The sequence below is a fragment of the Pogona vitticeps genome, chromosome 4 (assembly GCF_051106095.1).
Source record: "Pogona vitticeps strain Pit_001003342236 chromosome 4, PviZW2.1, whole genome shotgun sequence".
In the NCBI taxonomy this organism is placed as follows: domain Eukaryota; kingdom Metazoa; phylum Chordata; class Lepidosauria; order Squamata; family Agamidae; genus Pogona; species Pogona vitticeps.
Window position 1 is genome coordinate 190,983,055 of NC_135786.1, and position 26,946 is coordinate 191,010,000.

Here is a 26,946-nt window from a genome sequence, read left to right on the forward strand (position 1 = left end):
TGATGGAGAGGCTGGGGAGCCCTCATGTGGACTAAGAAAACACAAAAACAATTTAGGAGATGTTCAAAAGTCCTTTGTCCTAGTCATATAATATGCCAGAGCGCGGCGTACATCAAGGGAGTGAAGCATTCACTCATTTTCTGTGGAAGGTTTCGGAAAAAGAGTTGGCAGTGTCAGAGGCTGATTCAAGTGGAAATTGGAAACCACTTTGGGTAAAAAGGAAACATCAGGATATAGGAGGACTTTATTAGGAAAGAATTGCATCCACCCTAAGAGCAGCCAATTCACTTGCTCTTCTTGCTGAGGTGATGGCCACCAGAAACAAGGTCTTAAATGACAACAACCGAACATCAGAGGTGGCCATGGGCTCAAAGGGGGGGAAGTGTGAGAGTGTGTAACACCAATTGGAGAGACCACTGCGGCAAGGGAGGTCTGATGGGAGGCCGAATATTACAAAGATCTTTCAAAAAAGATTTAAGCGTGGGGTGAGAGAACAAGCGAGCAGAGTCCGAATCACAGGGCTGAAAGGATACTATTGCTGAAATGTAGACTTTTAAGGTGGAAAAAGTTAGTCCTAAATCAAACAAGTGACACAAAAAGATGAGGAGAGTGTGAAGTGACACAGGTACTGTTTGTAGCCCTCTGGAATGGGCAAATCTCAGAAAACTATTCCATTTGTAAGTATAGAGGAGAGTGGTGGAGGGTTTCCCTGATTTATCCAGGATTTCTTGAATTAGGGAAGAAGTCTCCACGCTGTCAGATGTAAGGATTGCAGGTTCAGATAATGGATGTTGCCGGAGCCCTGAGTGAGAAGGTGAGGAACCAGTGGCAGCCTGAACTTATCCGAAGCCATCAATCTGAGAGTGGTGAATCATGGCTGGCGAGGCCAGCATGGTACAATGAGAATGACATTGGCTTTCTCTTCTTGAATCTTTATCAGTGTTCTTTGAATAAGAGGAAGGGGGGGGGGGAAGAGGTAAAGAAGACTTGCTTCCCAATGAATCATAAAAGCATCTCCCAGAGAGTTCTTACCTCTGCCTGCACGAGAGCAGAACATGGTGCACTTCTTGTTTTGCACTGTTGCGAACACGTCTATCATGGGATGTCCCCATTTCTTACAGATGGTGAGAAAGTCATCCTTGTCCAGCTCCCACTCATGAGATTGTGTTGTCAAGCGGCTGAGTGTATCCACAACTTTGTTGTCGCTCTTTGAAACATGAAGAGCAACTGGAAAAACATGATGACTGTAACACCACCCCCACAGGTGGACTGTCAAGTATAGGAGTGACATGGAGCACATCCCTCCCTGTTTGTTTATGTAAAACATGGTTGTGGTGTTGTCGGTTACTACTTACACTCCTCTACCCCGAATCAAGGGAGCGAATGCACGGAAGGCCTTTATCACCGCCAGCATCTCCAGATGGTTTATGTGAAGTCAGCTCTCGCACCTGGACCAGAGGGTGTGGATCCTGTGAGGGTCGCATTGAGCTCTCCATCCTTTGTAATCACTTGAATGGACAGGCGTAGGACGAAATGCTCGACCAACAAGTAGATGTGGTACAAATGTCCACCATGTTAGCTGGTTTGCTAGTTCTGGCATGACGGGAAGCTTTTTGCGAGGGCTGTCTGTCAACGGGTCAAACAGAGACAGGTACCATGCCTGAAGTAATTGCATCTTCAGGTGTGCATGTGTTAGAGCAGAGGTTGTGGAGGTCATTAAGCCGAGTAAATGCTGAGTGTGGTGAGCTGACACCTTGGAGTGTGGAATGAATTTGTGCACTACCTTGCACAACTTCTGAATACGTATTGGTGGTAGGAAAACACGAACTTTGAGAGAGTCCAACCTTGCTCCTACGTAATCGACAATTTGAGATGGAGTCAGTTGAAACTTCTTTGTATTTACTTTGAGGCCAAGACTGTCCAAAGTATGAAGGATAAATTTTGTGTCTTGAATGGCCTTTTGATGAGATGGTTGCAGTCCAAAAACACAAATCTGCAGACCTCTAGTAATAATTATGGTGATCAAAAACACCATACTGTCTGTGTAGGTTTGACAACAGTTAATACAATCTGTTCCCCACATAGGCCTGTAGTTGCAACACACATTCATCTGCAGAATTGATTTACACAGATGTATTGTTTAAATGACATAACTGGATTTTTAAAATAAATTATAGGCTTACTTAAACATAAAAGAGTTATGTACAATTTTAGAGTCTAACAAGTTTTGTTTTGTCTTGTTTTGTTTTGTTTTGGAGTAATCTTCAGTGGAAGGAAGTCCACTTCCTCAGATGCATGGGATGAAGCCTCGATATGCCAAGTGTGCATAGAATTAGGCTTCACTCCTTGTATCTTATGAAATGTGGTACAATACTGCATCTGTTTTTGGCACAAAATTATTTCTTCTAGAAGCGAACCTGAAAGGGCCTATCCATAATAAGGTGGGGTATAGGGGTTTTGGACCACTGCAGGAAGAAGGTAATGTGTAATGCAGGAGATATTATATTCAAAGAAACACAGAGCTCAAGAATCTTCTCCCAGCAGTGAGGTAGGCAGGAAAAGAGTACAGAAATCACCAGACTATTCCTGATTTATTTTGCCCTCAGTAAAAGAATCCTGTTGGCTAAGTACTGTCTGCACAGACCTTGTCAGTACTTTTGCAGTTCCAAACAGCAAACCTTAGCCATATATGATGACTCCCTAAAATCTCCATTAGCCTCCTATTTTTATTTATGCCTGGGAATGTAAAAATGGGAAAGGATTCACACATTGGCTAGGCATATTCTATGCAGACTGTTTAATAAAGTCCAGGGGAGGGCAATGTTGTGGGGATGAGGGGTACCTTGCCTTTGTCCCACACCATATTTTGGTGGTACACCAATAGTGGTGGCCCAAAATACCACTTTTTACTTTTCAGTTGCTGCCACACTGCTGAATTTCAGCAGGAGCAGTTAAAAAGAGCCACCTTTTTCTTTAAGAAAATGTTAAAATATGCCTGACTGTAATGGCTGCTTCCAACTGACCATCAAAATTTGGTGAGTGGGGGTGATTTCAGCAGTACAGGCTTCTGAGTGTTTGTTGTAAAAAGGGGGGGCACATGTGACCGTATTGCACACCACTTATATCCTCTCTGTAGATCATGGCTGATGGGGATTGGGATGGGGTAAATCTCATTTCCTGCTCACACTTTCAAATGTACCCTTTTTGGCATACCTGAATAGGACTGGTCTCTCTGAAATGGTTCTCTTTTGTGCACATCATCGAGAACATTCTCGAAATATAGGCCTCTCGACAAATTACCTCATTAAAAGAAAATTCTAAAATTCTGGTTTCATTTCAGTTCATTCTCCTTTTACTACAATGGCCTTTCCTATTATACAGGTGTATTGCCTCGAAGAAATATATCTGTCTACTTCTTCATATCCAATTTTAGGTGGTCACAAGAAAGAAAAATATTTATCACTATAGGAAGCTACAAGAAGGTATTATATTTTTGTCTGGAAAAGCTAAAAAATATAATGCAGCATGGAAAAGACAATCATTTTAAAACTGAGAAATCAGAGTGGACTTGAATTTATGCAAAGCTCACTCTTCAAACAAATGTCTTCTAAGGAAGATTCACAAAATGTTTCAACAGCAATAGCTGAGATGGACTCTGTTGTAATAATTTCGATACACTTGACTAATGCAGTTATTTTCAATGAGGTTGGCACAACGCCCGTAGCTGAGAGCAAACAAATACAGCAAGACAACCAGTTTAGTAACTGCCACTAATGCAACATGATTTTGCTCTGTCCAGGATATTTCTTGGCCAGTATGGGGGTCCCCATCTCCTCTTTTGTTTTATTGCACTGATGAATTAGTAAAATATTTGAATGCTTTTTGTTAGATTTACCAGTGTGTTTTATATAAAATGCTGGTGAGGCACAAACGTTTTAATCAAATTAGTATGCAACATAAGGCAGCTGTGTATTCAAATGGGTTTTTAAGCAATTTGGTTGTTTTCTTTATAATAACAGGAAAGAACATTTTGATTTTGAAGGTGACAGAGGCAATATTACCAGAATTAAACAATCTGAATTAGCTTTTTCATGAAATGTAATATGTTTTATGCTTTTAGATGGGACGCTCCAGTGCTTTCAGATGAGCCTTTCACTGTCACAGTCAATGGCCAGGAACAGAATAAGCTCTGGAGGTAGGATTATCCTCAAATTTAATTTTTTTTAAAGGAGGCTAATGGCAAATGTTTCTAACAAACTTTAGGTGCATCTGTGCTATAACTAGAGAACCAAGACAGGCTATTAAAAAGAAAGAAAAAGGAGGAGGGAAAAGAAAGTTAGATATTTTGCTTAGGTTCAAACGGATATGTAAAACGGATGTAATCTCTTCATGCTTATCAAAAGACAAACAAATAGCTTGCTTAGCTTATGTATTTCTAGATAAACGAGAGATACAAATAAATCTATTAGTACAAAAAGAAATTTCAAAACATCAGAAATGTATATAGGTTATATTTCCATGTATTATCAAGATTTACTTGTTCAGCGTTCAGCAGTACTGTAGTTTGCGGGGGGGGGGGAGTCCAGCACTATCCACGTTGTAGGTGTAAGTGATTAGGGATGGAGAGTGAATCCTGATTCCCTTTTCCATCACTTTCCTTCAATAAACTTCATAACAAAGATTGGAAACATACTGCATTGGCCACCAGTTGTATTGCAACACCCATCATCCCTCACCACTGATTGTTCCAGCTAGGGCTGATAGAAGTTGAACACTTGGAGGATAATTTGTATTCATTTTCTCCCTTTTCTGCTATAATAATTATCCATTTTTCTTAAGCCAAATCATGTGATCAGAAAGCTCAAAACCAGGAGTACATTTCATGATGTGATCAAACTGAGTATGGCTGTTTACAGCATCATGTATCCTTGTGATACCTTTTGAAAAACTAAACTTTTTCAACAGCATTTCCATAAACATTATTCAACAGAAATGGCTTATGCCAGAGATGGCTTATAGCTAGACACATGTGGCACCTCCAAAACATGGAAGTGTTCCATTATGTCCAATACATAGCTTTTAGTACATCAATAGAGAACCCACAAGGATAACACACTGTTTTCCAGTTGACTCTTGGGAGTCTCATTTCCAATCACTATCCTCAGCAGGGTCACACCAGGAAATCTTTAAATCTATTAACCTAGAAAATATTCTGTCCTGGACAATTGTCACAGTACCAGATGGTCTAACTTAAATCAGGGCAGGCCCAAGGGTTAGATATGATCCCACCAGAGTTGATCAAAAGCTTTTTCACACATATGACCACATAGCTCAAACACCTCAGGATTGAGGCATGGCAATATACCAAAAAATGATCTATGACTGATCCCTCAAACTACTATCTAATTAGTATGCTAATATAGTGAGTGTCAGGATTTTGTTATTTTGGTGAACAGGGAGTTAAATTTTAATATTGTAATGAAAGTGCAGAGACACAAATGTAAAGTAAAAGCCAATGTAATGACTAACAGCATACAGGTGGAACAAGCTGATGCAATGCATGTTTTGTTAACCAAGACCAGCTGTAATGGTGAAATGTGATAGGTTGTTCTGGGTATAAATGTAACAGAAACAGAACAAACCTTTGCCATTCAGCAGTAAGTCTGGTGGTCATTTACTTCTATGTTATAATTGCTCTGAATGTTGTTATGCCAAATGTATCTTGCCTTGTATGTATATATGTCTAGCCATAATCAATATACTATATTATAATCGCTAAGAACTCTCTCATGTCGTTTTCTCCCCACATCTAAGTTTCTTACTTTGCTATTTAAGTGGGAAGAATGGAAGCAGTCTGATAAGAAGCTCTGTATATCTAGTGTCCTTAGATTCAAGGCTTGTCTTTTAAACAGAGTGCTCTTTCCAAGCTTCACATTCAACCGGACTCTAAGAAGTTTTCTTGAGGCCAGAGCCTCATTAAGCCTCTGGGGTTTTGGCCCCACACCAACAGTGAGCAAACGGTATGTCCAGCATCTAAACTGGAAGCTGTAGGACTGATTAGTTCAAGAAAACATCTTAATGGAGGAGCAAGCAGATTTTAGGACCAATCACTCCACTATTGATCAGTTTCTGATCTTATAACATCTGGTAGAGGAATATACCTCTGAACATTAGGAAATGCTCTATGTGGCTTTTGCACACAATCTGCAATTGATAGTATTCTTTGGGACATTTGTCAACTCTTGTCCCTAGATTGCAGTCTCCTGATTCTCATCCATTCACTATATTATAATATTTGAGAGTGAGGTACAACCGTCAGGGTCAGTTATCTCATAGAATGCCAGTCAGAAGGGGTGTGAAGCAGGGATGTATTTTGCTCTCCCCATTATTTAACTTATGCATGAATTCTGTGATCCAAAACTTATCTAATCCTGAGTTCCATGCAACACAACTCACAAACAGACAATTCGTACTCTATTGTATGAACATGATGCAGTCATTTTATCCACCTCACAAGTAGGACTTAGGATAACCTTTGGGCCTTTTCAGCGTATTATTTACAGGAACAATTTGCAATAAATTATCAAAAAATAATATTATCACATTTACCAAAAGATTCATTAAGTACAACTGGTGAATACAACATGTGTGGTGTACAGGGCTGGCCTGAACTACACAATATTAAGGTTGACAATGAAAAAATTGAAATAGTGAAAGATTTTGTATATCTTGGTTCATCCATCAATCCAAAAGGAGAGTGCAGCCAAGAAATCAGGAGAAGAAGGAGACTCAGAAGGACAACAATGAGGGAATTAGAAAAAATCATCAAGTGTAAGGATGTGTCACTATAGACCAAGATGAAGACCTTCCACACTCTTGTATTTCTGATCACCATGTACGGATGTGAAAGCTGGAAAGTAAAGAAAATTGATTTGTTTGAGATGTGGTGCCTGAGAAGAGCTTTATGGATATCTTGGACTGCCAGAAAAACAAAGTGGGTCCTAGATCAAATCAAGTGTGAACTATTTCTGGAGGCAAAAATGTTGAAGCTGAAGCTGTCCTACTTTGGGCACATAATAAGAAGTCAGGATTCTCTGGAAAAGACAGTAATGCTAGGAAATGATATAGACAGCAGGGAAAGAGGAAGACCAAATATAAGATGGATTGACTACCAAAGGAAGTCAAAGGCTTGAATTTGCAAGAGCTTAGCAGGGAGAGCACTCATTCATAGGGCCACCTTACATTGCAGCAGACCTGACAGCACACAACAAACAGGGTTGGCCATACCATTAAAGAGAGTGAGGTAGCTGCACCAGGCAATGGATCACTGATAGCAGGCTCTTTTTGGAACATTCTAGAAGGCTCACAATCATGCATTGTAGCCTGGGTGGTCAGAAAACACAAAATTTTTCAAGTTACCTGGTGCATAATTTCTGCTTCTGGGGGCTCCTATTGTCCAGAAATGTTTTGTACAAGAGAACATTTTGCACAATAATAACATTAAATCCAACATTTAAATGGCAAAAGAATCCTGATATTTTTACCTGCTGTGCAGCTGAAAAAGCTCCCTAAACATAAAATAAGTAAAAACAAGACACTTGCTGTTTGTAGGCAAACAATTTAAGAGGCAAATTGGAAAGAGGAGAAGTAGATAGGAAAATGATAGAGGAAAACGAGCAACTTTGGCCTACACTTTTTCAGGTGATCAGTTCATAGGTTTTGTCTTGTCTCTGCACTGATCTTTGTTCCTGTAGAAAGATTTCCTTCTATTGATAATATTAAGACACCAACAACACCAATGCACTAGTTGAGTATGTGAAAATATACAGTAATAGTATTTCCCTGGTAAAATTAGTAACAGTGCTATACAGAGATGTGTGTACAGTAGACTAATAAATGGGTCTTGAAGGTTTTTGTAAAGTTTTTTTTTTGTTTGTTTTATATGCTTAAGTACTTTAAGATAAAGAAACCCAGAAGTGGGCACTTGATAAAACCCAGAAGTGGGCACTTGATAAACAACAGAAAGTGGGCTGTGCAAGTAATTTCTCTTTAAATACAAATTACACAGTTATTACCTAGTTTGGCCACCACCTGATAAATTACTTTCACCATGCATCTGTCCATTTAATATCGTCTGTGGTCATCAGAAATATCTTGCATAGAAATATCCATATAATATGTGCATGTAAAGCGGCATAAAGTGGTTTTACAATGATTCATCTGAAAATACGTTGCTTTCTTGTTTTGCCTTGTTGTTTATCTGATCTCTAATTTCTTCTTTCTTTCCTGCTCCCTCTCTTTCTTCATCACCCCTATTTTCCCTTCCTCTTTTATGTTGGAAATATCCTTCTGCAAACTGAATAGGCAGTAATGAAGACAGATTAAACATTAAATTTCAAATCCTTTAATTCTCCATTAATGGAATTATAATTAAAAACAACATCAACAACAGAGGTTAAAAGGAATACAGGAAATTGCTAGACAATTGGTTATTCCAGTTTACTGCTATCTATATTGAGTTGCAGTGATTCTTCAGGGTTTCACAGAGCCTTTTCTAGCCCTAAAAATGCCAGTTATTGAATCTGGAACCTTTTACAAGCAACACATTAAGCTCTATCTCAAAACTACAGCCCGTTCTCATAATGTCTAACAGCTGCTTCTAACACAACCTATTTACTCCAATACACATACACTTTCTCTATCATTTTTGACGTGACATATCTGAAATCACATTGGGAAACCATACTATCATCATGTAGTCTTTAGACCATGTCATCATCATCATCATCTAGGAAACTCTGCCTGTCAATCAGGTATGAATTGTGTGTAAGGTTTCCTACAGTTGTAAGAGCCTTATGACTATCGTTTCAGAGCAACTTCTCCACTCAAGTGTATATTTTAATCAGAGGCAGACTAGAATAGCATATTTTTATATATTCCAACAGTTTTAAAATATCAGCCCTCAAATCTCATCTGAGAAATGTCCATATGGTTCCACGCTCCTGAGATATATGTGCACTGGCAGAAAGCACATTCCGAAATTTCTAGCAAGCAGCGGTCTGTAAGACCATGAAAAGATGCTGTGACTTTACTTATCCTTCTGTTCCTTCTGGCAGATAGAAACACAGTACCCTCAAAGCACAGTAGGAATGATCAATATCCCTGCTAGAGTTGTATTTTTCACTTCATCACTTGTTCATATAAATTGAATCTAGCAAAGTAAGACAAGTGGCCTGATTGTGTTTTCTAAAATGTGTTCCTATGCCCCTACAACACATACACGATGGCTGAAATTCATCTGGCAAAACTACACAGGAGTATGATGTCATCAGCCCATGATGTTGCTCTTTAATTTTATTTAATTGAAAGCTTCCTATTCTTCTCTCTCAGTTTCTGATGATCCTTAGGGATTCCTTTTGACCTGGGAAAGCCTTTGGGAACTTCGGAATGGGGAAAACCTTTAATACTGGAAAACCACTGCTAGTGATCCAGTGGCAATTTTCCAATATTAAAGGCTCTCCTCTTCCTGTCCTGAGGCTCAACAGGATTTCAGCCATCAAAACTTGAATATGATGGCATACATTAATTGAAAACCCTGAGTTTCTCATCCATACATTTAAAAACCTATGTTGAGAACATAAAAATAAAGTGTTCCAAATATCCATATGGAGGGCTCCTCACTATAGCAGTTCGGATACACGATGAGCTTCTTCTGTCTTTTCTCTTTAAAGGATTTTTTTAAAGGAGGAAGCTGGCCCCTACTTTGCAACATAGCCTTCCTCTGAGTTAGATACAGTCATGACCAAAAATATTGGCACCATTGCAATTCTGTCAGAAAATGCAACCCTCCTCTGAGAAAATGGTTGAAGTTGCAAATGTTTTGGTACTCACATGTTCATTTTTTTGGTTTGCGTTGGAACAATACAAAAAAACAGAGAAGAAAAGTCAAGTCTGATACAATCCCACACAGAAACCCAAAAATGCACTGGCCAAAATTATTGGCACCCTGTCTAAACTGTAAGAAATAATTGCTTTTCAAGCATGTAATGCTCCTTTAATTTGTATTTAGACATACCTGTTGCAAGTAAGAGGTGTGGGCGACATAGTAATCACACTTGCAACCAGTTAAGATGGAGGAAAGTTGACTCAGCCTTTGTGTTGTGTGTGACAGCATGGAGAAAAGAATGAAGTGTAGAGAGTTGTCTGTGGATCTGAGATTAAAAAATTGGGGGAAAACATCAACAATCTCAAGGCTACAAGTTCATATCCAGGGATCTTAATGTTCCTGCGTCCACTGTGAGCAATATCATCAAGAGCTTGACAGCCCATGGCACTATAGCTAACCTCCCTGGACGTGGACGGAAGAGCAAAATTCCTGAAAAATAACAACAAAGGGTTGTTCGAATGGTGGATATAGAACCCAAATTCAAGCTGATATGCAGACACAGGCTACAACAGTGTAAGCTCGCACTGTCAGTCACCATCTGAATGAAAGGGACACTTTGGTAGGAGACCCAGGAGGACACCACTGCTGACACAAAGGCATAAAAAAGCAAGACTGGAGTATGCCAAAACTTATGTGACAAAACTACAATCCTTCTGGGAGAACATATTGTGGGCAGATGAGACAAAAGTAGAGCTTTTTGGCCAAAGACATCATGGCACTGTTTACAGAAAAAGAAATGAGGGATTCAAAGAAAAGAGCACAGACCCTACAGTCAAACATGGTGGAGATTCAAAGATGTTTGGGGGTTGCTTTGCTGCTTCTGGCACTGGATGCCTTGACTGTGTGAATGGTATCATGAAATCTGATGATTACCAAAGAATTTTGGGGTTCAATGTAGTGGCCAGTGTCAGAAAGCTGTGTCTCCACCAGAGGTCATTGGTCTTCCAGCAGGACAATGTCCCAAAAAACAAACTTCAAAAAGCACTCAGGAATGGTTACAAAGAAAGCGCTGGAGAGTTCTGAAGTGGCCAGCAATGAGTCCAGATCTGAATCCCATAGAACACCTGTGGAGAGATCTCAGAACAGCAGTTGGGAGAAGGCATCCTTCAAATCTGAAGGCCCTGGAGCAGTTTGCAAAAGAAGAGTGGTCCGAAATCCCAGTAGAGAGGTGTAAGAAACTCATTCATGGTTACAGGAAGTGATTGATTTTAGTTATTTTTTTCCAAAGGGAATGCTATTAAGTTAAGGGTGCCAATAATTGTGGCCAATGCATTTTTGGGTTTCTGTGTGGGATTGTATCAAATTTGACTTGTCTTTTCTGGGGTTTTGTGTGTGTGTGTGTGTGTTGTTCCAAAGCAAACCAAAGAAATGAGCATGTGAATACCAAAACATTTGCAACTGCAACAATTTTCTGAGAGAAGGGTTGCATTTTCTGACAGAATTGCAAGGGTGCCAATATTTTTGGCCATGACTGTACATATCTCAGGCCGGAAGATTCCATATATTGTTGTTAATAATTAGAAAGCCTGATCTGGTGTTCCCATCAGCCCCATTTCACAGGGTAGGGAGACATGCAACAACGTTTATCCTGATAATTGTCACGTGTAGAAAAATGCATGCAGGAGGAGACTGGGATCACACTGATTATTGCATTTTTCACATATTACAATCAATTTCTTTTGTTCTGATGACAGATAGTTGATTTGGGGATTACACTGATGATCTCTCAACTGCAGACTCAAAGTGCCCAAAGACTTTGAGTTGACAGAAACTGGACTTTGAATAGGACACTGAGTGCCTGACTACATGTTTGGTCTGCTCTAGTGGTGGGTGGTTCACTCCTTTTGCCAGTCACCGGAGAACATGAGAGCTAGTGTAAACCAGCCCAGCCTCAGAGTTGTCCTATCCATATTGTTCTGGCTCTCTGTCAGGGGCTATTGTTTTAGGTGTGTGTAAGGTTGCTCTAGACAGCATCTTGAAAAGCAGAGACATCACCTTGCTGACAAAGGTCCGCATAGTCAAAGCTATGGTTTTTCCAGTAGTGATGTATGGAAGTGAGAGCTGGTCCATAAAGAAGGCTCACCACCAAAGAATTGATGCTTTTGAATTGTGGTGCTGGAGGAGACTCTTGAGAGTCCCCTGGACTGCAAGGAGAACAAACCTATCCATTCTGAAGGAAATCAATCCTGAGTGCTCACTGGAAGGACAGATCCTGAAGCTGAGGCTCCAATACTTTGGCCATCTCATGGGAAAAGAAGACTCCCTGGAAAAGACCCTGATGCTGGGAAAGTGTGAAGGCAAGAGGAGAAGGGGAAGACAGAGGATGAGATGGCTGGACAGTGTCATCAAAACTACCAAGATGGTAGTTGTGGACATTGTATGGCTTTGAGGAAGTTAATATTGTTTAGCAGAGGAAGATGGCAAAGTGGTGGAACAGTGCAGAGCATCAGACAGCTAACCAAAACCATTTTCTAGGGTGGCATAACTCATTTCCCTCAGTTTTGGAGACATCATGATAGATCCTCTAAGAGCATCACCACCATTCAGAGTTGAAAGACTACACTGAAGAGCGCACACAGCATGGCTAATCAAGACATCCAGTGCCACCATCTCACCAAGGCATTTGGTGATATGGACTGGCATAGGAAACTGCCATTTTGTGCCACCTACTTCCTCCACCTGTTGTTCTATATCACTACCTGCATAGTCTTCTTGAATTTGCCACATAATTCAGCGCTTTTTGTCTTTGTTATATGGGTTTCCTCACATAACCCCTCACCAAGCACTGTGATTGGAAAGTGATGTTGAGTGTCATACCTCAGAGTGCATGTTAGAGCTGCTCATGAACAGTCCCATCTCTTTTACCTTATCGTACTACCCTGTTGGAAATATACTAGCTGGCTTTTCCCTGGCTTGTTTTAGATGTCTTAAACTCTCAACTGGTTCAAAATGTTCAGGACCATTTTGCTTCACCCAGAACAGAGTTTGGCCATTTTGCTTTAATCTGGACCTTTTTCAGAATTCAGGATTGGGCTGAAGCCAATGCATAGCTTAGTTTAGATTAATCTGTGCATTATCCTGGAAAAGTCAGTGAATTAAGATAAATTCATTTCTGGTAAAATGAAAGTGAAATTTACTTTATTTAATCTTGTATTGCATTCTAAACATGTAGCAAATGAGCAATGTAAGCCTATGCATGTCTACTTATATCTAAGCTCCATAGACAGTAGTACGACTTAGTGTGTATGGAACTGCAGCCCAATGATGTTACTCAATCTTTTGAAAACTTCAAAGACCACTTTATATTAATACTTTTCCTTAGTAATGCTCACAAGAAAGTAAGTCTTCTTCAGGTACTGAAAGTTGAAAGGAATCTGTCTGCAGACATAAGTGGGAAACTGGTTGAGTGTTTCTTTTTTTCTGGATTAATATACATTGATATATGTTTACCATAGCCAGCAGTTTCCCACACTGTTTCCATCTGATTGTTAACACAGACTAGGAAATCTTTAATAAAATGACCACAATCCTCTTGCAAAGTTAAGCTGGAATAATGCAAATGGTGTTTACTGTTAGGAGTAAATTGCCTCAAGTTAAGAAAACAGACATTATCTGTTGCACACTAAAGGGATTTCTGAATGCAATGAAATTTAGCTCCCAAGATCACATTGTTCACATTCTATGCTAGACAGTTTTGGCTAGTATTTTAAAAAACTACTTTAAATGTTTTCCCATTGGTGGAAAAGTAATGTGCAAGAACTGGAAAACAAACACACAAATAAACAAAGCCTTCACTTGATATCTCTGTCCAAGCAGATACAGTTTTCATCTAGGTTGTTTTGTGGAAGGAGATAAGAAAGATATAATGGATTCAGGTCTATTTTGTCTCACTTAGTTCAAATGTTCAATTATGCTAATTTCTAATTTTAGCAACATTCACAGAAACTGTTTCAGTTTCTTTGCTGCAAGAGCCTTACCTTTGGGCATCATTCTTGAGTTCAGTCTGTAAAGGCAAAGCAGTACACAGCACTCTACTGTATTTCCATTTGAGTTTTGATTGCACCAAGCAGCTTTTTGTTTACTTGTTTGTTTAATTTTGTGAGTTCTTTTGTCAACTTTTTTATTTATTTATTTATTTATTTATTTATTTATTTATTTATTTATTTATTTATTTATTGACTTACTTACTTACTTACTTACTTACTTACTTACTTACTTACTTACGTATACCCCATCTTTCTTCTTAAAAAGGAGTCAAGGCAGCTTACATCATTAAAAGACAACATTTAAAGCTAAAAACAGTGTGTACACATACTAAAAGCATCAAACGAATACCACACTAAAAGACAGTAAACACAAGCAACATGAAAAGCACATTCAAAGCAGTAGCGCACAACCAACCATCCATTTAAAAAATCCACTAAGGCAGCCAGTCATTGAGGGGAAGCTTATCTGAAGAGCAAGGTCTTTGCCTGTTTGTGGAGGACAGCAAAGACGGGGCCAGCCTGGCCTCCTGTGGGAGGGAGTTATTGGGAAGAGACTGTAAGTCTCAAGCATAAACCTCAATTTTTTTTCCAAATAAAATTCAGGTTTTCATTTATACAGTAATACTCTATAGTTAAGAAAGGAGTGATAGGGAGGAAACACTGCACTGATGAACAGCAAACAATGATCTGTTACCTATTCTTGCCAGGCAGCTTTGTAGTTTCTTTCCACTGTCCCATCAATGCATTTTAGGTAAAAGAAAAAGATAAAGGGGAAAGCAGCTAAACTTCATAAGAGAGCTTTGAATGAGGATTTTTCAGTACAAAGGGGGTGAAATTGCACTATATGCAAAAGCTGGAATGGTTCACTAGACTTTCAAGACTTTTTGCATCAAGCATGCCAGTGCAGTCTTTTTATTTTAATATGAAACTGTAGTAAGGATCATTGCACTAATGCATGAGGATTTGTGATAATGTTGCAGAAATTTTACTATCAAAACTGAACTGCAGCGTAATGACTTTTGTTATCATGGTTTCTAATAGCCATTCAGCATGAATTGACCCTACATATGTTTTTGTACACCAGTATGTCCATTGCCTGGAAAATCAAAAATAGAGACAACCAACAAATCATTTCAAAATTCTTACAATATGGGTACTATCATGATAATGGATATAATAACTGTCAAGACTGGATTGTGTAGTCCTTTCCCCTGGTATCACATGTTCCCTTTTCACTCTTCCTCTCCTTCTCTTCATCTATAGCGTCTGTCTTCCTCCCTTCTAGCTGCATCTCCTAGCTCACACAGAAACTCACATCCTTTCATCCATTTTTGCCATTTTTTGCTGATTCCAGCCACAACATTTACTGTCCTGTCATCTTCATGTGATCCACCATCTCTATAGTGGTATTAATCCCATGTACCAACCAAGAATATAAAAACACCATGCTACAGGTGAGTACAAACAGTGAGATGCCGTTCATCTCAAACTAATATGAAAAAATTCAAATATTATGTTTGATAATAGGAATGTAAAAATTATATTTTGATCATGTGTTTTTTTTAAGGACAATAACTATGTACTTGGCAAAAGGAGAACATGAGAGTGATTTTCTCCCAGAACATTCATGTCACTGTGATGTATACGTGCAGTACAGGAACTAAAAAAATCATTACAGTGATACTCCTACAAAATTGATTTTCTGTTGCAGCTGTAAGTCACTTATTAGCAAAAATCTGAAGAAAAATACACCCTTTAATAGGAGCAGTATATAACCAATTTCTTTCCTTGTTTTATTATAATTAGTATAAATATTCTTTATGTGATGATTTTGTATACGTATATAAATTCATTAGATTATATATATTCAGATATTTAGCTGACTTTGTAATTTTCCAATTTAGAGCCTTACATGGCTTAGTTTGTATACCCTATGGGAAATAACAAGAATGTACACCAACAATGTAGACATTTCTTTCAATTTTTACAGTTACACTTAATATTTTCCCCAGACTAATCATGATTCTTACATGAAGTAATTAAAAAAATTATAAAACATGTGAATTTACACATGCGTACATGCACACACACACACACACACACACATCCATACACATACATATACCAGCTTCCCCCAATAACTCTATAGATTTGCGCACACAAAGAATGTGATTAGCATAAGTCCTGTTTAGATCGTTTTCATACCTCTGGTCTGTTACATCTTTAGTTTTTTTCCTGATCAATTTTCATTGATTTTTTTTTGTTTTGCAGTTATGCAGTGGTGATATCCACATGTAATCTGATCTTATTAAAAGCCTTGACAGCCCTTTGGCATCTTGGACCCATTATGAACAGCAAGCCTAACAAATCAAAGAATGTCTTTATATGGTGCTTGGTCCAGAAAGCTATTTCTGGAATATGTGAGGGCTTCCATGAATACAGCAGGCCTTCTGGTCTTTCATTTTTTTAGCAGCATCCCCTCATGCTGTATTGTAGTCTGCTTCTGAAATATTCAGAGCATAAGGCTGCTGCTAAGAAGTGTCAGAAGCTGCACTTCCTGCATAGATCCTGTCATATGGTCTTCTGTATTCCTACCAGAGTTGCAACAAAGTCATGCATATGATAGAAACATCCATAATTCCATGTTGGACACCTCTTCCAGTAATTGCACATTAATAGGGGGAAGTAGTCACATGCAAGCTGATTTCTGTGCCTTAATTTGGTAGTGAGGATTGATCGATATGATTTGAAAACAGCTCTGGGATGCCATTTAATAGCTTTAAAATGGAAGGAAAAAGGTGTGATCTGCATGGAGACGTTTTGAACATAGCAACAAAGAGCATACATTTCCATATCTCATGTCACCCACAGATTTTCCCCGGCCTTCTTGTATGTTATTACACAGAAAAGTGGATCACTATTGCTGATTATCTGACCAGACTAGGTACCTTGTTGCTGGATAAGACTGGGGAATCTATTTATTTGTGCAAGTGATTCTCTATCCAGAGCCATCTACTTTTCTTTTACAGTAATATGTTAGTTCATCAGACCAGAGAATTTGTCTTGCTTTGACCAACCCTCCCTTGCCACATCACTACTGCCATGAAAAGTTTAAAGTAAAGAATGATCTGTATAATAAGGAACACTATGGAAGATGAATTAAGCATACAACTTAAACGATGAAAGGGGATGACTAAAATATGAATATCACTTAGCATTTTCATAGTATAGGAGTGGTATGAAAATAAAGAGAAAAAGGAAAAATGGTAGCAAAGAATCAAAAATGTAAAGGAGCAAAAGTGGGAAATACATGGGTAAAAAATAAAATCTGCATGCCAGGATTTTCACAATTGATTTCCAAAGTTATTAAATATTATAATTAATAGCAAACAGAAAATAAACAATTAAGAAGCTGAATATTTTACTAACATACCTGCTGTTGATCTATTAATGCTGCTTCAGCCCTGACTTTATGATCATAGAAATCCATAAGCTCATTTTTGTTAGTAAGACAACATATCTGGAGCATTTGATATTCCTGTGCTAAACGTAGATTTTCATCCAATGCCTCTTCCAGAGCAATCTAGAAAGAGAAATGTCTGATCACCAGTGTAAACTATTTTTGAAAGTAACAATTACATTTCCAAACTTCTCAATCATGTCTATCTTCATGTGACACATACTTGGTATTCCTGTGTTGCACTGTATATACATATTTTATAATGCTTCAAAGCAATGATTTAAAGAAAAAGCTGGTATGGGAAAAGGGGGAAGATCATTTTTATACACCAATATATATTTATTCTGTTTATCAAATTGCTGTGAAGCAACTATCAAAGCTGGACAACAATATCAAGGCCTAGCAAGGAGAACAGGCTTCTTCAGATGCTTTTGATGCCCATCACAATACTCTTTCTCTGAGCAGTCATAATGGAGGTGTTTCATACCATGCATTCCCATCAGGGGACCCCAGTCCTCTGGAACAAAGTGGAATAGAGATAAACATGACCTGCGATAATCTAAAATGAGTTGGAGTGATGTATATTTTGCTCATAATTCACATGGCTGAGGAAGCCAGCTGTCCCTGCAATGACTTCTAAGGAAAATGTGCCCTCCCCCAGAAAGGCCACTGTAATACGTTAACTACTTTCCCCAAAGCTGGATGCCTTGCTATAGCTGTGTTCAGACGCTAATCTTACTTACTTAATATTCTAGGTACCAAGGTTTTCTTTTTAAAATACATCCAAGTATTTGGAGGCAGGAACCTTTTAATTTGCATTTTAAGGAACTGCTGTCCAGGTTTGGTGCAGTGTCCTGGAAAACTTGTGATTTGAAGTTTACTACATTGCAAGGCAGGGTCATGTACAGCAGTGTCTAACTGTGCATTACATGGTTGGAAAGGAATTTGGGACAGTACAGCAAGATTGCTGTGAGTCTGTTCTGCCTGTGTGCTCATTGCTGCAACCTAAGCATTTCTAAACAATATTTCTAAACAAATGCATTATTACACCGAGACCACAACTCTTTAGGACCATCGCTAGAGAAGAAAAATTACCATGTAAGGAAAGGCTAATCTGAATTTCACATGGTTAAGCTAAGATGAAATAAAAATGGATATCAATAAGTAATTTGTTTTTTTTGGTAAGTGATTTGAATAAACCAGTACTTTAAATTTTAAAATACCAATTCATCTTTTCTATGTAAGAACAATGTTTCAGTTGGATAGAAACATCAGGAAGACTGGGAATGGGAATCAATTCTTCTTTCTTATTAGGAGCACATTCCCAACCTGAATCTCTGTTGGGTTGATGCTTTTGAGAGAAGCCTAAAGAGATAGGAGACCAGATCAAAGCTGTCCATCGTCATGTCTATTTCTCATCCTGTGACTGACAATAAACAGAGTGCAAATATTGAAGAAAGAAAGCATTTGAATATCGTTTGGAATAATATAGGACATTTAGGTTGAGGTGACTAAATGGTTTCTATTATAAAGGTGACATTTAATACGAAAAAGTAATTAACGTTTCTATGGAGATCACAATTCTACCAAATAATTGAATGCTAGGAATAATATGGAATTTGCAAAGAGTAAAGGTCAAAATTTTAATTGCAAACAGGAAAGGTAGATGAAGTTTTCAAGAAATTAATATACTCCAGATACATAACTGGAAATAGAAACGGAAATACATAATTAAAAAGTTAATAAAAGAGGATTTGAAATTTATGATAATCTGTTGCTTTTCTTTAAGATCTTTAAGAGATTTTCATACAGCTGACAGGAACACCTATAAGCAAGAAAGCAAGAGTTGCAATTGTATACATAGTTTAGGAGTAAGTCTAGTCAAATGTGATGTGCATAGTGCGTGTTAGCTTTGGACTGTATCATTATCATAAGGCAGTTACTAGGAAAGGAAACATTAGCTTGTAGAAGATTCAAGGTGCAGTTTACACCTTTGAGAATGAAAGTTGCTCAGTATTGTTGTTTTTATGTTGACATGCCAGACTCACATCTTCTATCTAATTGTGACAGGGTTTTTTCCCTGCACTTTTTTTTAGAGGGAGGAAAGAGCATCAGAGCAATGCATAATAATCAGACTGGAGGTCATTGAAGAGCTTGTTGCTCAAGAAAAGTTGAAGGAGTCTGAGTGATGGTTGGAGCACATCTGTATTAGACCCAGTCTACCTTCAAAACCACTATTTGATAAGTTTGTTTTAAATCAGGTTACTTGTTTTTCTGTACTACTTGCCTCTTCAGTAACTCCCAAGTTTCTCCAAGAATACATAGGCATGTTTTAGATAGATTCTCAGTTTATATAGAAGGTCCTTGCTTTTACTAGGTGTAAATGAAATACAAGTTTTTTTAAGCTGCACATGGCTTGGGGTAAATTGTTAGAAGACACCAAAATGTGTTTCTGGGGAAAGCTGCTTTCCATTGAAATCCATAAGCACCAGCAGAACTTCAACAAAAAAGAGGAAAGTTTGAAACTCAACAAAACTTGGCTTCTAGCCCTGAAAAATACAGCGTGCAAAAGGTCAACAAACTCTACCCAGCCACAAGGACTGGGGATCACTACACACAAAAGACCAGCTAATGACACCCATCAATCACAGTGACAGATAATCTCTTCTCCTTATCACAACAATACACCCACAACAAGACACACTAATCACCCATCTCCTGAACAGGACAAAAACCTACCTCACAACTATAAATACTCCACTCCCATGCAAACTACACCAGAGCACAGAGTGCAGTCCTCTGAATATGCCAGCCACAGAGACTGGCAAAACGTTAGGAAGAACAACCTTCAGAACACGGCCAAAGAGCCCGAAAAACCCACAACAACCATTAGATCCCGGCCGTGAAAGCCTTCGCGAATACACTGCTTTCCATAATTGTTTTTTTCATTCAGAGCACTTCCTTTGCAATAGAGATATACAGTAACTTCATTACATGATCACTGAAATATGACATGGGATAATGTGTGAAACTATTTTTGTTACATCTATAGCTACTGAGAATTATAGTACATAAATCTATGTTAAAACATAGGTTCATTTTATAATTATATGACATGTGTGCCCTTCCTACTTAGGTAGAACCCTGTTAAAAAGGTAACTGTTTTATTACTTTTGGATAATAAAGCAGAGTTGCTTTTAAAATTGTAACTATGTAACTATTTTGTGCTGTCCTTGGAACCGAATGTCAGCTATTAGATTTTTAAATTTAAATCCCGAAGCTATGATCACAACACCATTTGAGAAAAAATAGATTAAAGGACTTTTGTTGCTACAGGACAAATGTTATTTCTATCCAGGAATGGTTGTAGCTGGTGGCTCAGTCAAAGCTGATCCTGGGCTCTCTATGCCACTGAGCTCACATGAGCCTCCCAATGACAAAGATGAATCTAGATTGCCCCCAAACTACACACCTGCTCCTTCAGAAGTAGTACAGCTCCATCCAGAACAGGTATCCTGCCCATCTACCAGACCTCGAAATCATGATCACTACGTTACTGATATCTTAATTTGACAACATTCAACTACAGATCTACACATTTAGTTATACTTTCCTCACACTTGCACAGTTCATTATTGCTGTCCTCAGTCCCCAGTATCTATGAGTGTATGCACACTATACAGTTATAGCACCTTGATACCATTTTAACTTCCATGACTTCATCATATCAGGTCCTTTTATTTTAGCCTACATATTCTCCTGAACATTGTAACTGTAAGTACTGAAATTTGGAAGTACTTTTGCAGATCTCCAAAGCCTTGCATTTTATAGGATGCAATTATGGCAATACGTTTAGTATCAAACTACTAGAACCGTGAAGTGTAGATACATCCTATCTCCCCACCTTTGCAATCATTTGCACTGTACAATTCCGAATGGCACTTCCTTCCTCTTTCTCATAGCCAATCTCCAACCATATGCAAATTCACTTTCTGGCAATCGTTCCAAACTCGTCAGCCACAAAGCACAGGAGTACAAACATATACCCAACTCTCTGGAATGACTTACTTATCACATCAACATATTGTAAACAGACACAAATTCATATTATGTTGCTTTATTATATTGCAGTAAAATCACAGCTGTTTTGAATCATGTCTGTTTGGCCTATGATTTTTTGGCATGGGAAATCTGAAGAACTACAAATTGAGATGGCAACTTACACAGTTTTACATGGCTGTACAAATTACTACAGTGTAATTAGCTACATGAAAAAAAATCTGTCATGTGAAAGAGTTTCCAGGAGCAGCTTGATTTTTTTTCCATACAAAGTTCTGGAGCAAGATGCTAGGGGAGGAAATCAAAGATTCCAGATGTGGAATACCTCTTTATATTGCAGTGAATGTGTTGTAAAGAAATATTTTAGGAGATAGTATTATAATGATTGCTTAAATTAATTAATATTGTAATCTAATCTTAGAATAACAATTCATTACAGGTATAAAGGTATGTTTTCCAGAAAATCATTTTCTAACTTAAATTAAGACAATGACCAATAATTAATTTTCTTTCTTACAAAGAAAAAAAACCCTCATCCCTGTGGGAGGATTATTTTCTGTACAATCTCCTAGAATGTCAAGGTCTGCTAGCATTCTAAGGATTGCTATCTTTGTATTTTCATTTTCCAAAGTGGAAAAACACATAAAATTAATTAGAACATACCTAAAACATTAGTCTCATAGAACCCTTAATGTTTGTAAGCATTTTTAGTTATGAACAACAATGCAGGAAGCAACTTTATTGACAGAATTTCTGACTCATCAAAATTGTGTAGTTTATTTCACTGACAAGACATTTTGCTTCATTGAGCTACTCAGTAGCAATGGACATGGCTGACACCCAGTGGTCTTCTAGTTAAGAATTTAAACACACACACAATGTACACATGCATGCACACACAGAGTGTACATACAAACAACCCCTGATGCAGTTTTATATTTCAGAGCTGACAAGTGCTACCCTTCATTTGTTTTAATTAAGATAATGTGTACTTTTATGGTGTAAATTGATCTTTGAATATTTCCATTCTTTTTTTCAAAGGAAAGGCTAAATTATACACACGAACAGTGAAATGTTTACATTGTGCCAACACGACACACAAATTCTTTCAATGTTCATATCATTGAGAAGAACCAGTTGAAATGTTTTTAACATATTTGGGAGAGTTTCAGGATCCACTCATAGTTTGTGGGTACTTCTAAATTCATCATTGTCACTGGGACCCATGTCCTCTCAATGATACTAAAAGACTTTTATAAACTCAGATAGTTCTTTGAAAACCTAATTTTAAGAGTATACCTCCCAGAATCCCACAGCCAGACTACTGGACATAAAAGGACTTATTACCGCTATTCATGCACTCACAGTTATTTATTATTTATTTATTTAAAATATTTGTACCCTACCTTTTTCCTAAAAAGGGACCTAGGGTGGCTAACATCATTTAAAAATAAACAATATTAAAAGCTTAAAAAGTCAATTATTCAAATATTAAATAAAAATAATCTTTTATCCAAAATGTTAGGTAAAAGCATTATGAAAAACAGTTTTAGAAGCAATAAACATACCATCTCATTCATTGTTTCCTAGACAGTCCATCACTAAGGAAAAGCCTGCCTGAAGAGAAAGGTCCTTGCCTTGTTGCGAAAGGACAGTAAAGGTGGGGCCACCCTGGCGTCCTGTGGGAGGGAGTATCAGAACCTGGGAGCAGTGACAGAGAAGGCCCTCTCCCGTGTACTCATGAAGTGCACTTGTGAGGCTTGTGGGACTGTTGGAAAAGGACCTCTCCCAATTATCTTAAGAAATGGGCTCATAAATGGAGACACAGTTTTGAGAAAGCTTGGAGGCAAGCTATTTAGGGCTTTATAGGTGAACACCACCGCTTTGAATCGTACTTGGGATCAGATTGGCAGTCAGTGAAGCTGCTGGAACAAAAGGGTCTGTGATCCCTGTAACCAGCATCAGTTAACAATCTGGCTGCAGCATTTTGGACCTGAATACGTTCCAAGGGCAGCCTTTCAATAACACATTATAGTATTCCATCTGGGATGGAACTAAGGCATATGTCACCCTGACCAAGTCAGAGCGCAAAGGCACTCACGGCCACTACCAAAACCTTGGGCATGCAGGCTCAGAAATGAATCCAGGAGTACTCTGAAGTTGTGCAACTGTTTTCAGAGGGAGTGTCACCCCATCCAGCACAGAGTGCATCCCTATTCCTTGATCTGCCTTTTGACTGACCAGGAGCACCTCTGTCTTGTCTGGATGAAGTGTCAGCCTACTTGCCTTCATCCAGTCACAGAGCTGAGTTTCATATCAGTCCAGAAATGTCTCAGTCAATTGAAAACAAGATAGCAACTTTATTGACTGGGACTGGCTATTCTGATTATACCATGCCAGGGTTTTCATCTTTGCTGGCTGCCAGTCTTTTTAAAGGTCCATTTTAAAGTGCTAATGTTATAAATCCCTAAACATCTTGGGACCATAGTATGTGAGGAAATCTTTTTTCCTTTTTAAATACCTTGTTCCTAACATCATCTTCAAACATCCTTCTTAGGCAGCTCCCACCAGCTGATTCTGGTAACTGGCTACCTGACAAATATCCCTTTCTGTGGCAGTGCCCCAAATCTACACTTCCCTTCCCAGAAAGGCTCACTCAGTTCTTATTCTGCTATCCTTTTGCTCTCAGATGAAGTATTTTTCATTGTTCTAAGGAAAAAGAAAAGAGCCACATGGTCCTTGTATACAGTAACTTACTAGATCACACAGAAGAACCAAGAATACATAGCACCACACAATACCAATTTTAGTTTTTTGTTGCATATTGCACTCTTCATCCTAGCAAAGTTGCTCCAGATCATCACCATTTTGACTTTTATTGCACAGCTATGACCTCACCGTTCATTCAGCAAAATTCCATGGTAGTTGTGTCAAGATCAAATGTATGATGACATTTGAACAATTATTTCAAAACACTATAAAATTTTATAACACTAGTTGATACTTTGTATCTGAAATTTGTCAGTGCTGATATTTATCTCTGAAAAGATCAATTTCAGTGTGAGATCAGATAACCTTATAAATCATATCAATGTTTATCTGGGTATCAAGGTATTATTACTCTCATTGCTAACAAACTTTAGTGTCTTTCTTGGGCTCTTTGCTTTTTAGACACTACCTTGAATTTGGTTTTCTTAGCAGTAATTTTTAGACTGTATTCATAACTTTTTTAACAAGTAACCTTTGCAGATCATTTAAGTTGTCGGCTAGCAATGCTATATATACCATTTCCATAGTGAATGTTGTCTCTATGACAATAACATTATTTGACTAAGGAAGTGTTTCTTTAAAGAGTTTTCAGAATATATACTGTTTAACCTATCATGAAATATTTAAATAGTGGATTTATTGTCACAGTGAACAACTGTTAGATTGGCCATTTTTTCATAAAGTTGTTTAAAAGCTAAAGTGCAGAAATATTTCTTCCATTTATATGATCAAAAATACATGAGGCATAGGTCAAAGTGAAAAAGTATGTTTCATATACTCCAAAGATACCAATACCTTTCTGTTTTGCAATGCACAGAGTGACTAAAATCTAGTAGTAAGTCGTAACTAGAGTAGGCTCATTGAGTCAATGGAATATACATAGATGTTGACTCTTCAAGTCCTCACTGATTCCATGACCTACTCTAGTTTCAACATACTAGTGGATTTTAGCCGCAAGATCACATCTTACTATTACTCTCCGGTTCTAATTCATATTAATTAAGGAAGAGTGAGTCCTATTTCTTCCATTACCATGCAATGAAGGAGTGGAAAAAAAATTCCATTTGTATTACACTTTACTTATGAAAATTAGGAAGAAAATAATAGGTAACTAATCTGCTTTGAACTATCATGATTATGTGCCTCTATATTAGACTGAACATGTGCATAAATGAATATTCTATCAATTTGACTGACCATGTCCCTATATTGTTACTCATTCATTTCAGTGTTCTGGTACTGAGATTCAAAGCCCCATATCTGATTAAATGCTGCCTTCTAGGAGGGATCTTTCTTTCTCTGGCTCACTAAAGCTGCAAGGTGAAACAGTGGATGGCCAGCAAGTATGGCCTTAGTGGGAGGTCTCTCGTTATGAAACGCTCTGTTTCCAAAATCAAGTTGTGCCTGCATCTTAACAACCTTACAATTAAATTAACAATCCATTTATTTTCATAGACCTCTGCCCAAATCAAGAATAGTCACACAATGTGATAGAGCATAGTCTCTACGCTTAAACAACATGTGCTACAATATATATCTGGAGAAAAACACAACTTTCAAGCACCCTGTTCCCTAACTAGATGCTTTGGGAACTGATATTGTTCAAATTCATATAAATAAGCAATCATCCCAGCCCAAGTATCTTAACATTTTCCCCATGATACTGTGCTTCTCTCAGATTTTTTTTAAAAAAACAGACAGACCTTTGTCTGATTTCAAAGTGCTTCCAGATGGAGAGTTCCCATTACAACCAGTGTAAGCACTGTACAATTTTCTTTCTCTCCACAGATATTCTGTAGTATAAAAAAGGTGAAGTAACTGGAGGTTAAAAAAGCAGAGTAACTGGAGATTGGAGATGTAGAGTTATATACTAATATATCATGTTCTGAACCTCTCTCCGCAATTCCATGAATGCAACTTAATAATTTTATAATAAAAGCTTCATTCAGAAACACCTTCTCTGTCCTTGTCTGGCTCTTAGCTTGTGCATCCCATATTGAGGAGGACAAGCTAGTCCATATCACCACAAACAAATATACAGAAACAGAAGAAGATGCATGATACTGTGTCATACCTTTAGTCCATCTAGCCCAGGGCTATAAAATTTGAGAGCAGCAGCTCTTCAAGGTTTAAGGAAGAATTCTCTCCCAAATATTTCTGGAGATTAAGCTGGAGCCAATGCTCTATCACTGACCAACAGCTACACTTAAAAACATGTAAATCCTATCTAGATGTCACAGAATGGAAAGAGAAACCATAAGGCTGTGTGCACACTCTGCCACTGACATCCTGGGATTAACCAGAAAGGTAAGAAGAAAGGTTATTCATCTACATTATCTTCCCTGAAATCTGGGGCTCTCAGTCAGGCAGAGGACTATTGACTTCATTCAGCCAAACATTTTAGACTCCTTTTCAGATCAGCTTCCTAGCCAAAGCCAAAAAATTATCCTGGTCATATGACATTTTCCATTTTACACATCCTGAGTGCAAAACTATATATTACATCTGTAAGATCAAATGGAATGATATATTAATTAATTAACTGCTATCCCAAACACATTAACTTCAAAATAAAACTTACTGGGATATGTACAAATTGCAGTTTACAGATATTGTTCAGAGGTCTTCAATAGGATAATTTCTCAGCTAGCTGTTAGTGCTAGGTGAACTAAGCTGTTAGAATGTTCCCCGGGGGGGGGGGGGGGTGGCAATAAAAGAGGGTATTT

At 38.0% G+C, this 26,946-nt stretch overlaps 1 protein-coding gene across 1 annotated transcript in view; it reads right to left on the reverse strand.

The window, feature by feature from the left end:
- Window positions 1–26,946, reverse strand: part of CCDC178 (coiled-coil domain containing 178) — a 196,931-nt gene that overhangs the window by 26,031 nt on the left and 143,954 nt on the right. The window contains exon 20 of the mRNA XM_078393698.1: window positions 17,366–17,515. Within this exon, the coding sequence (XP_078249824.1) occupies window positions 17,366–17,515 (150 nt within the window). The remainder of the gene's footprint in view (window positions 1–17,365; window positions 17,516–26,946) is intronic.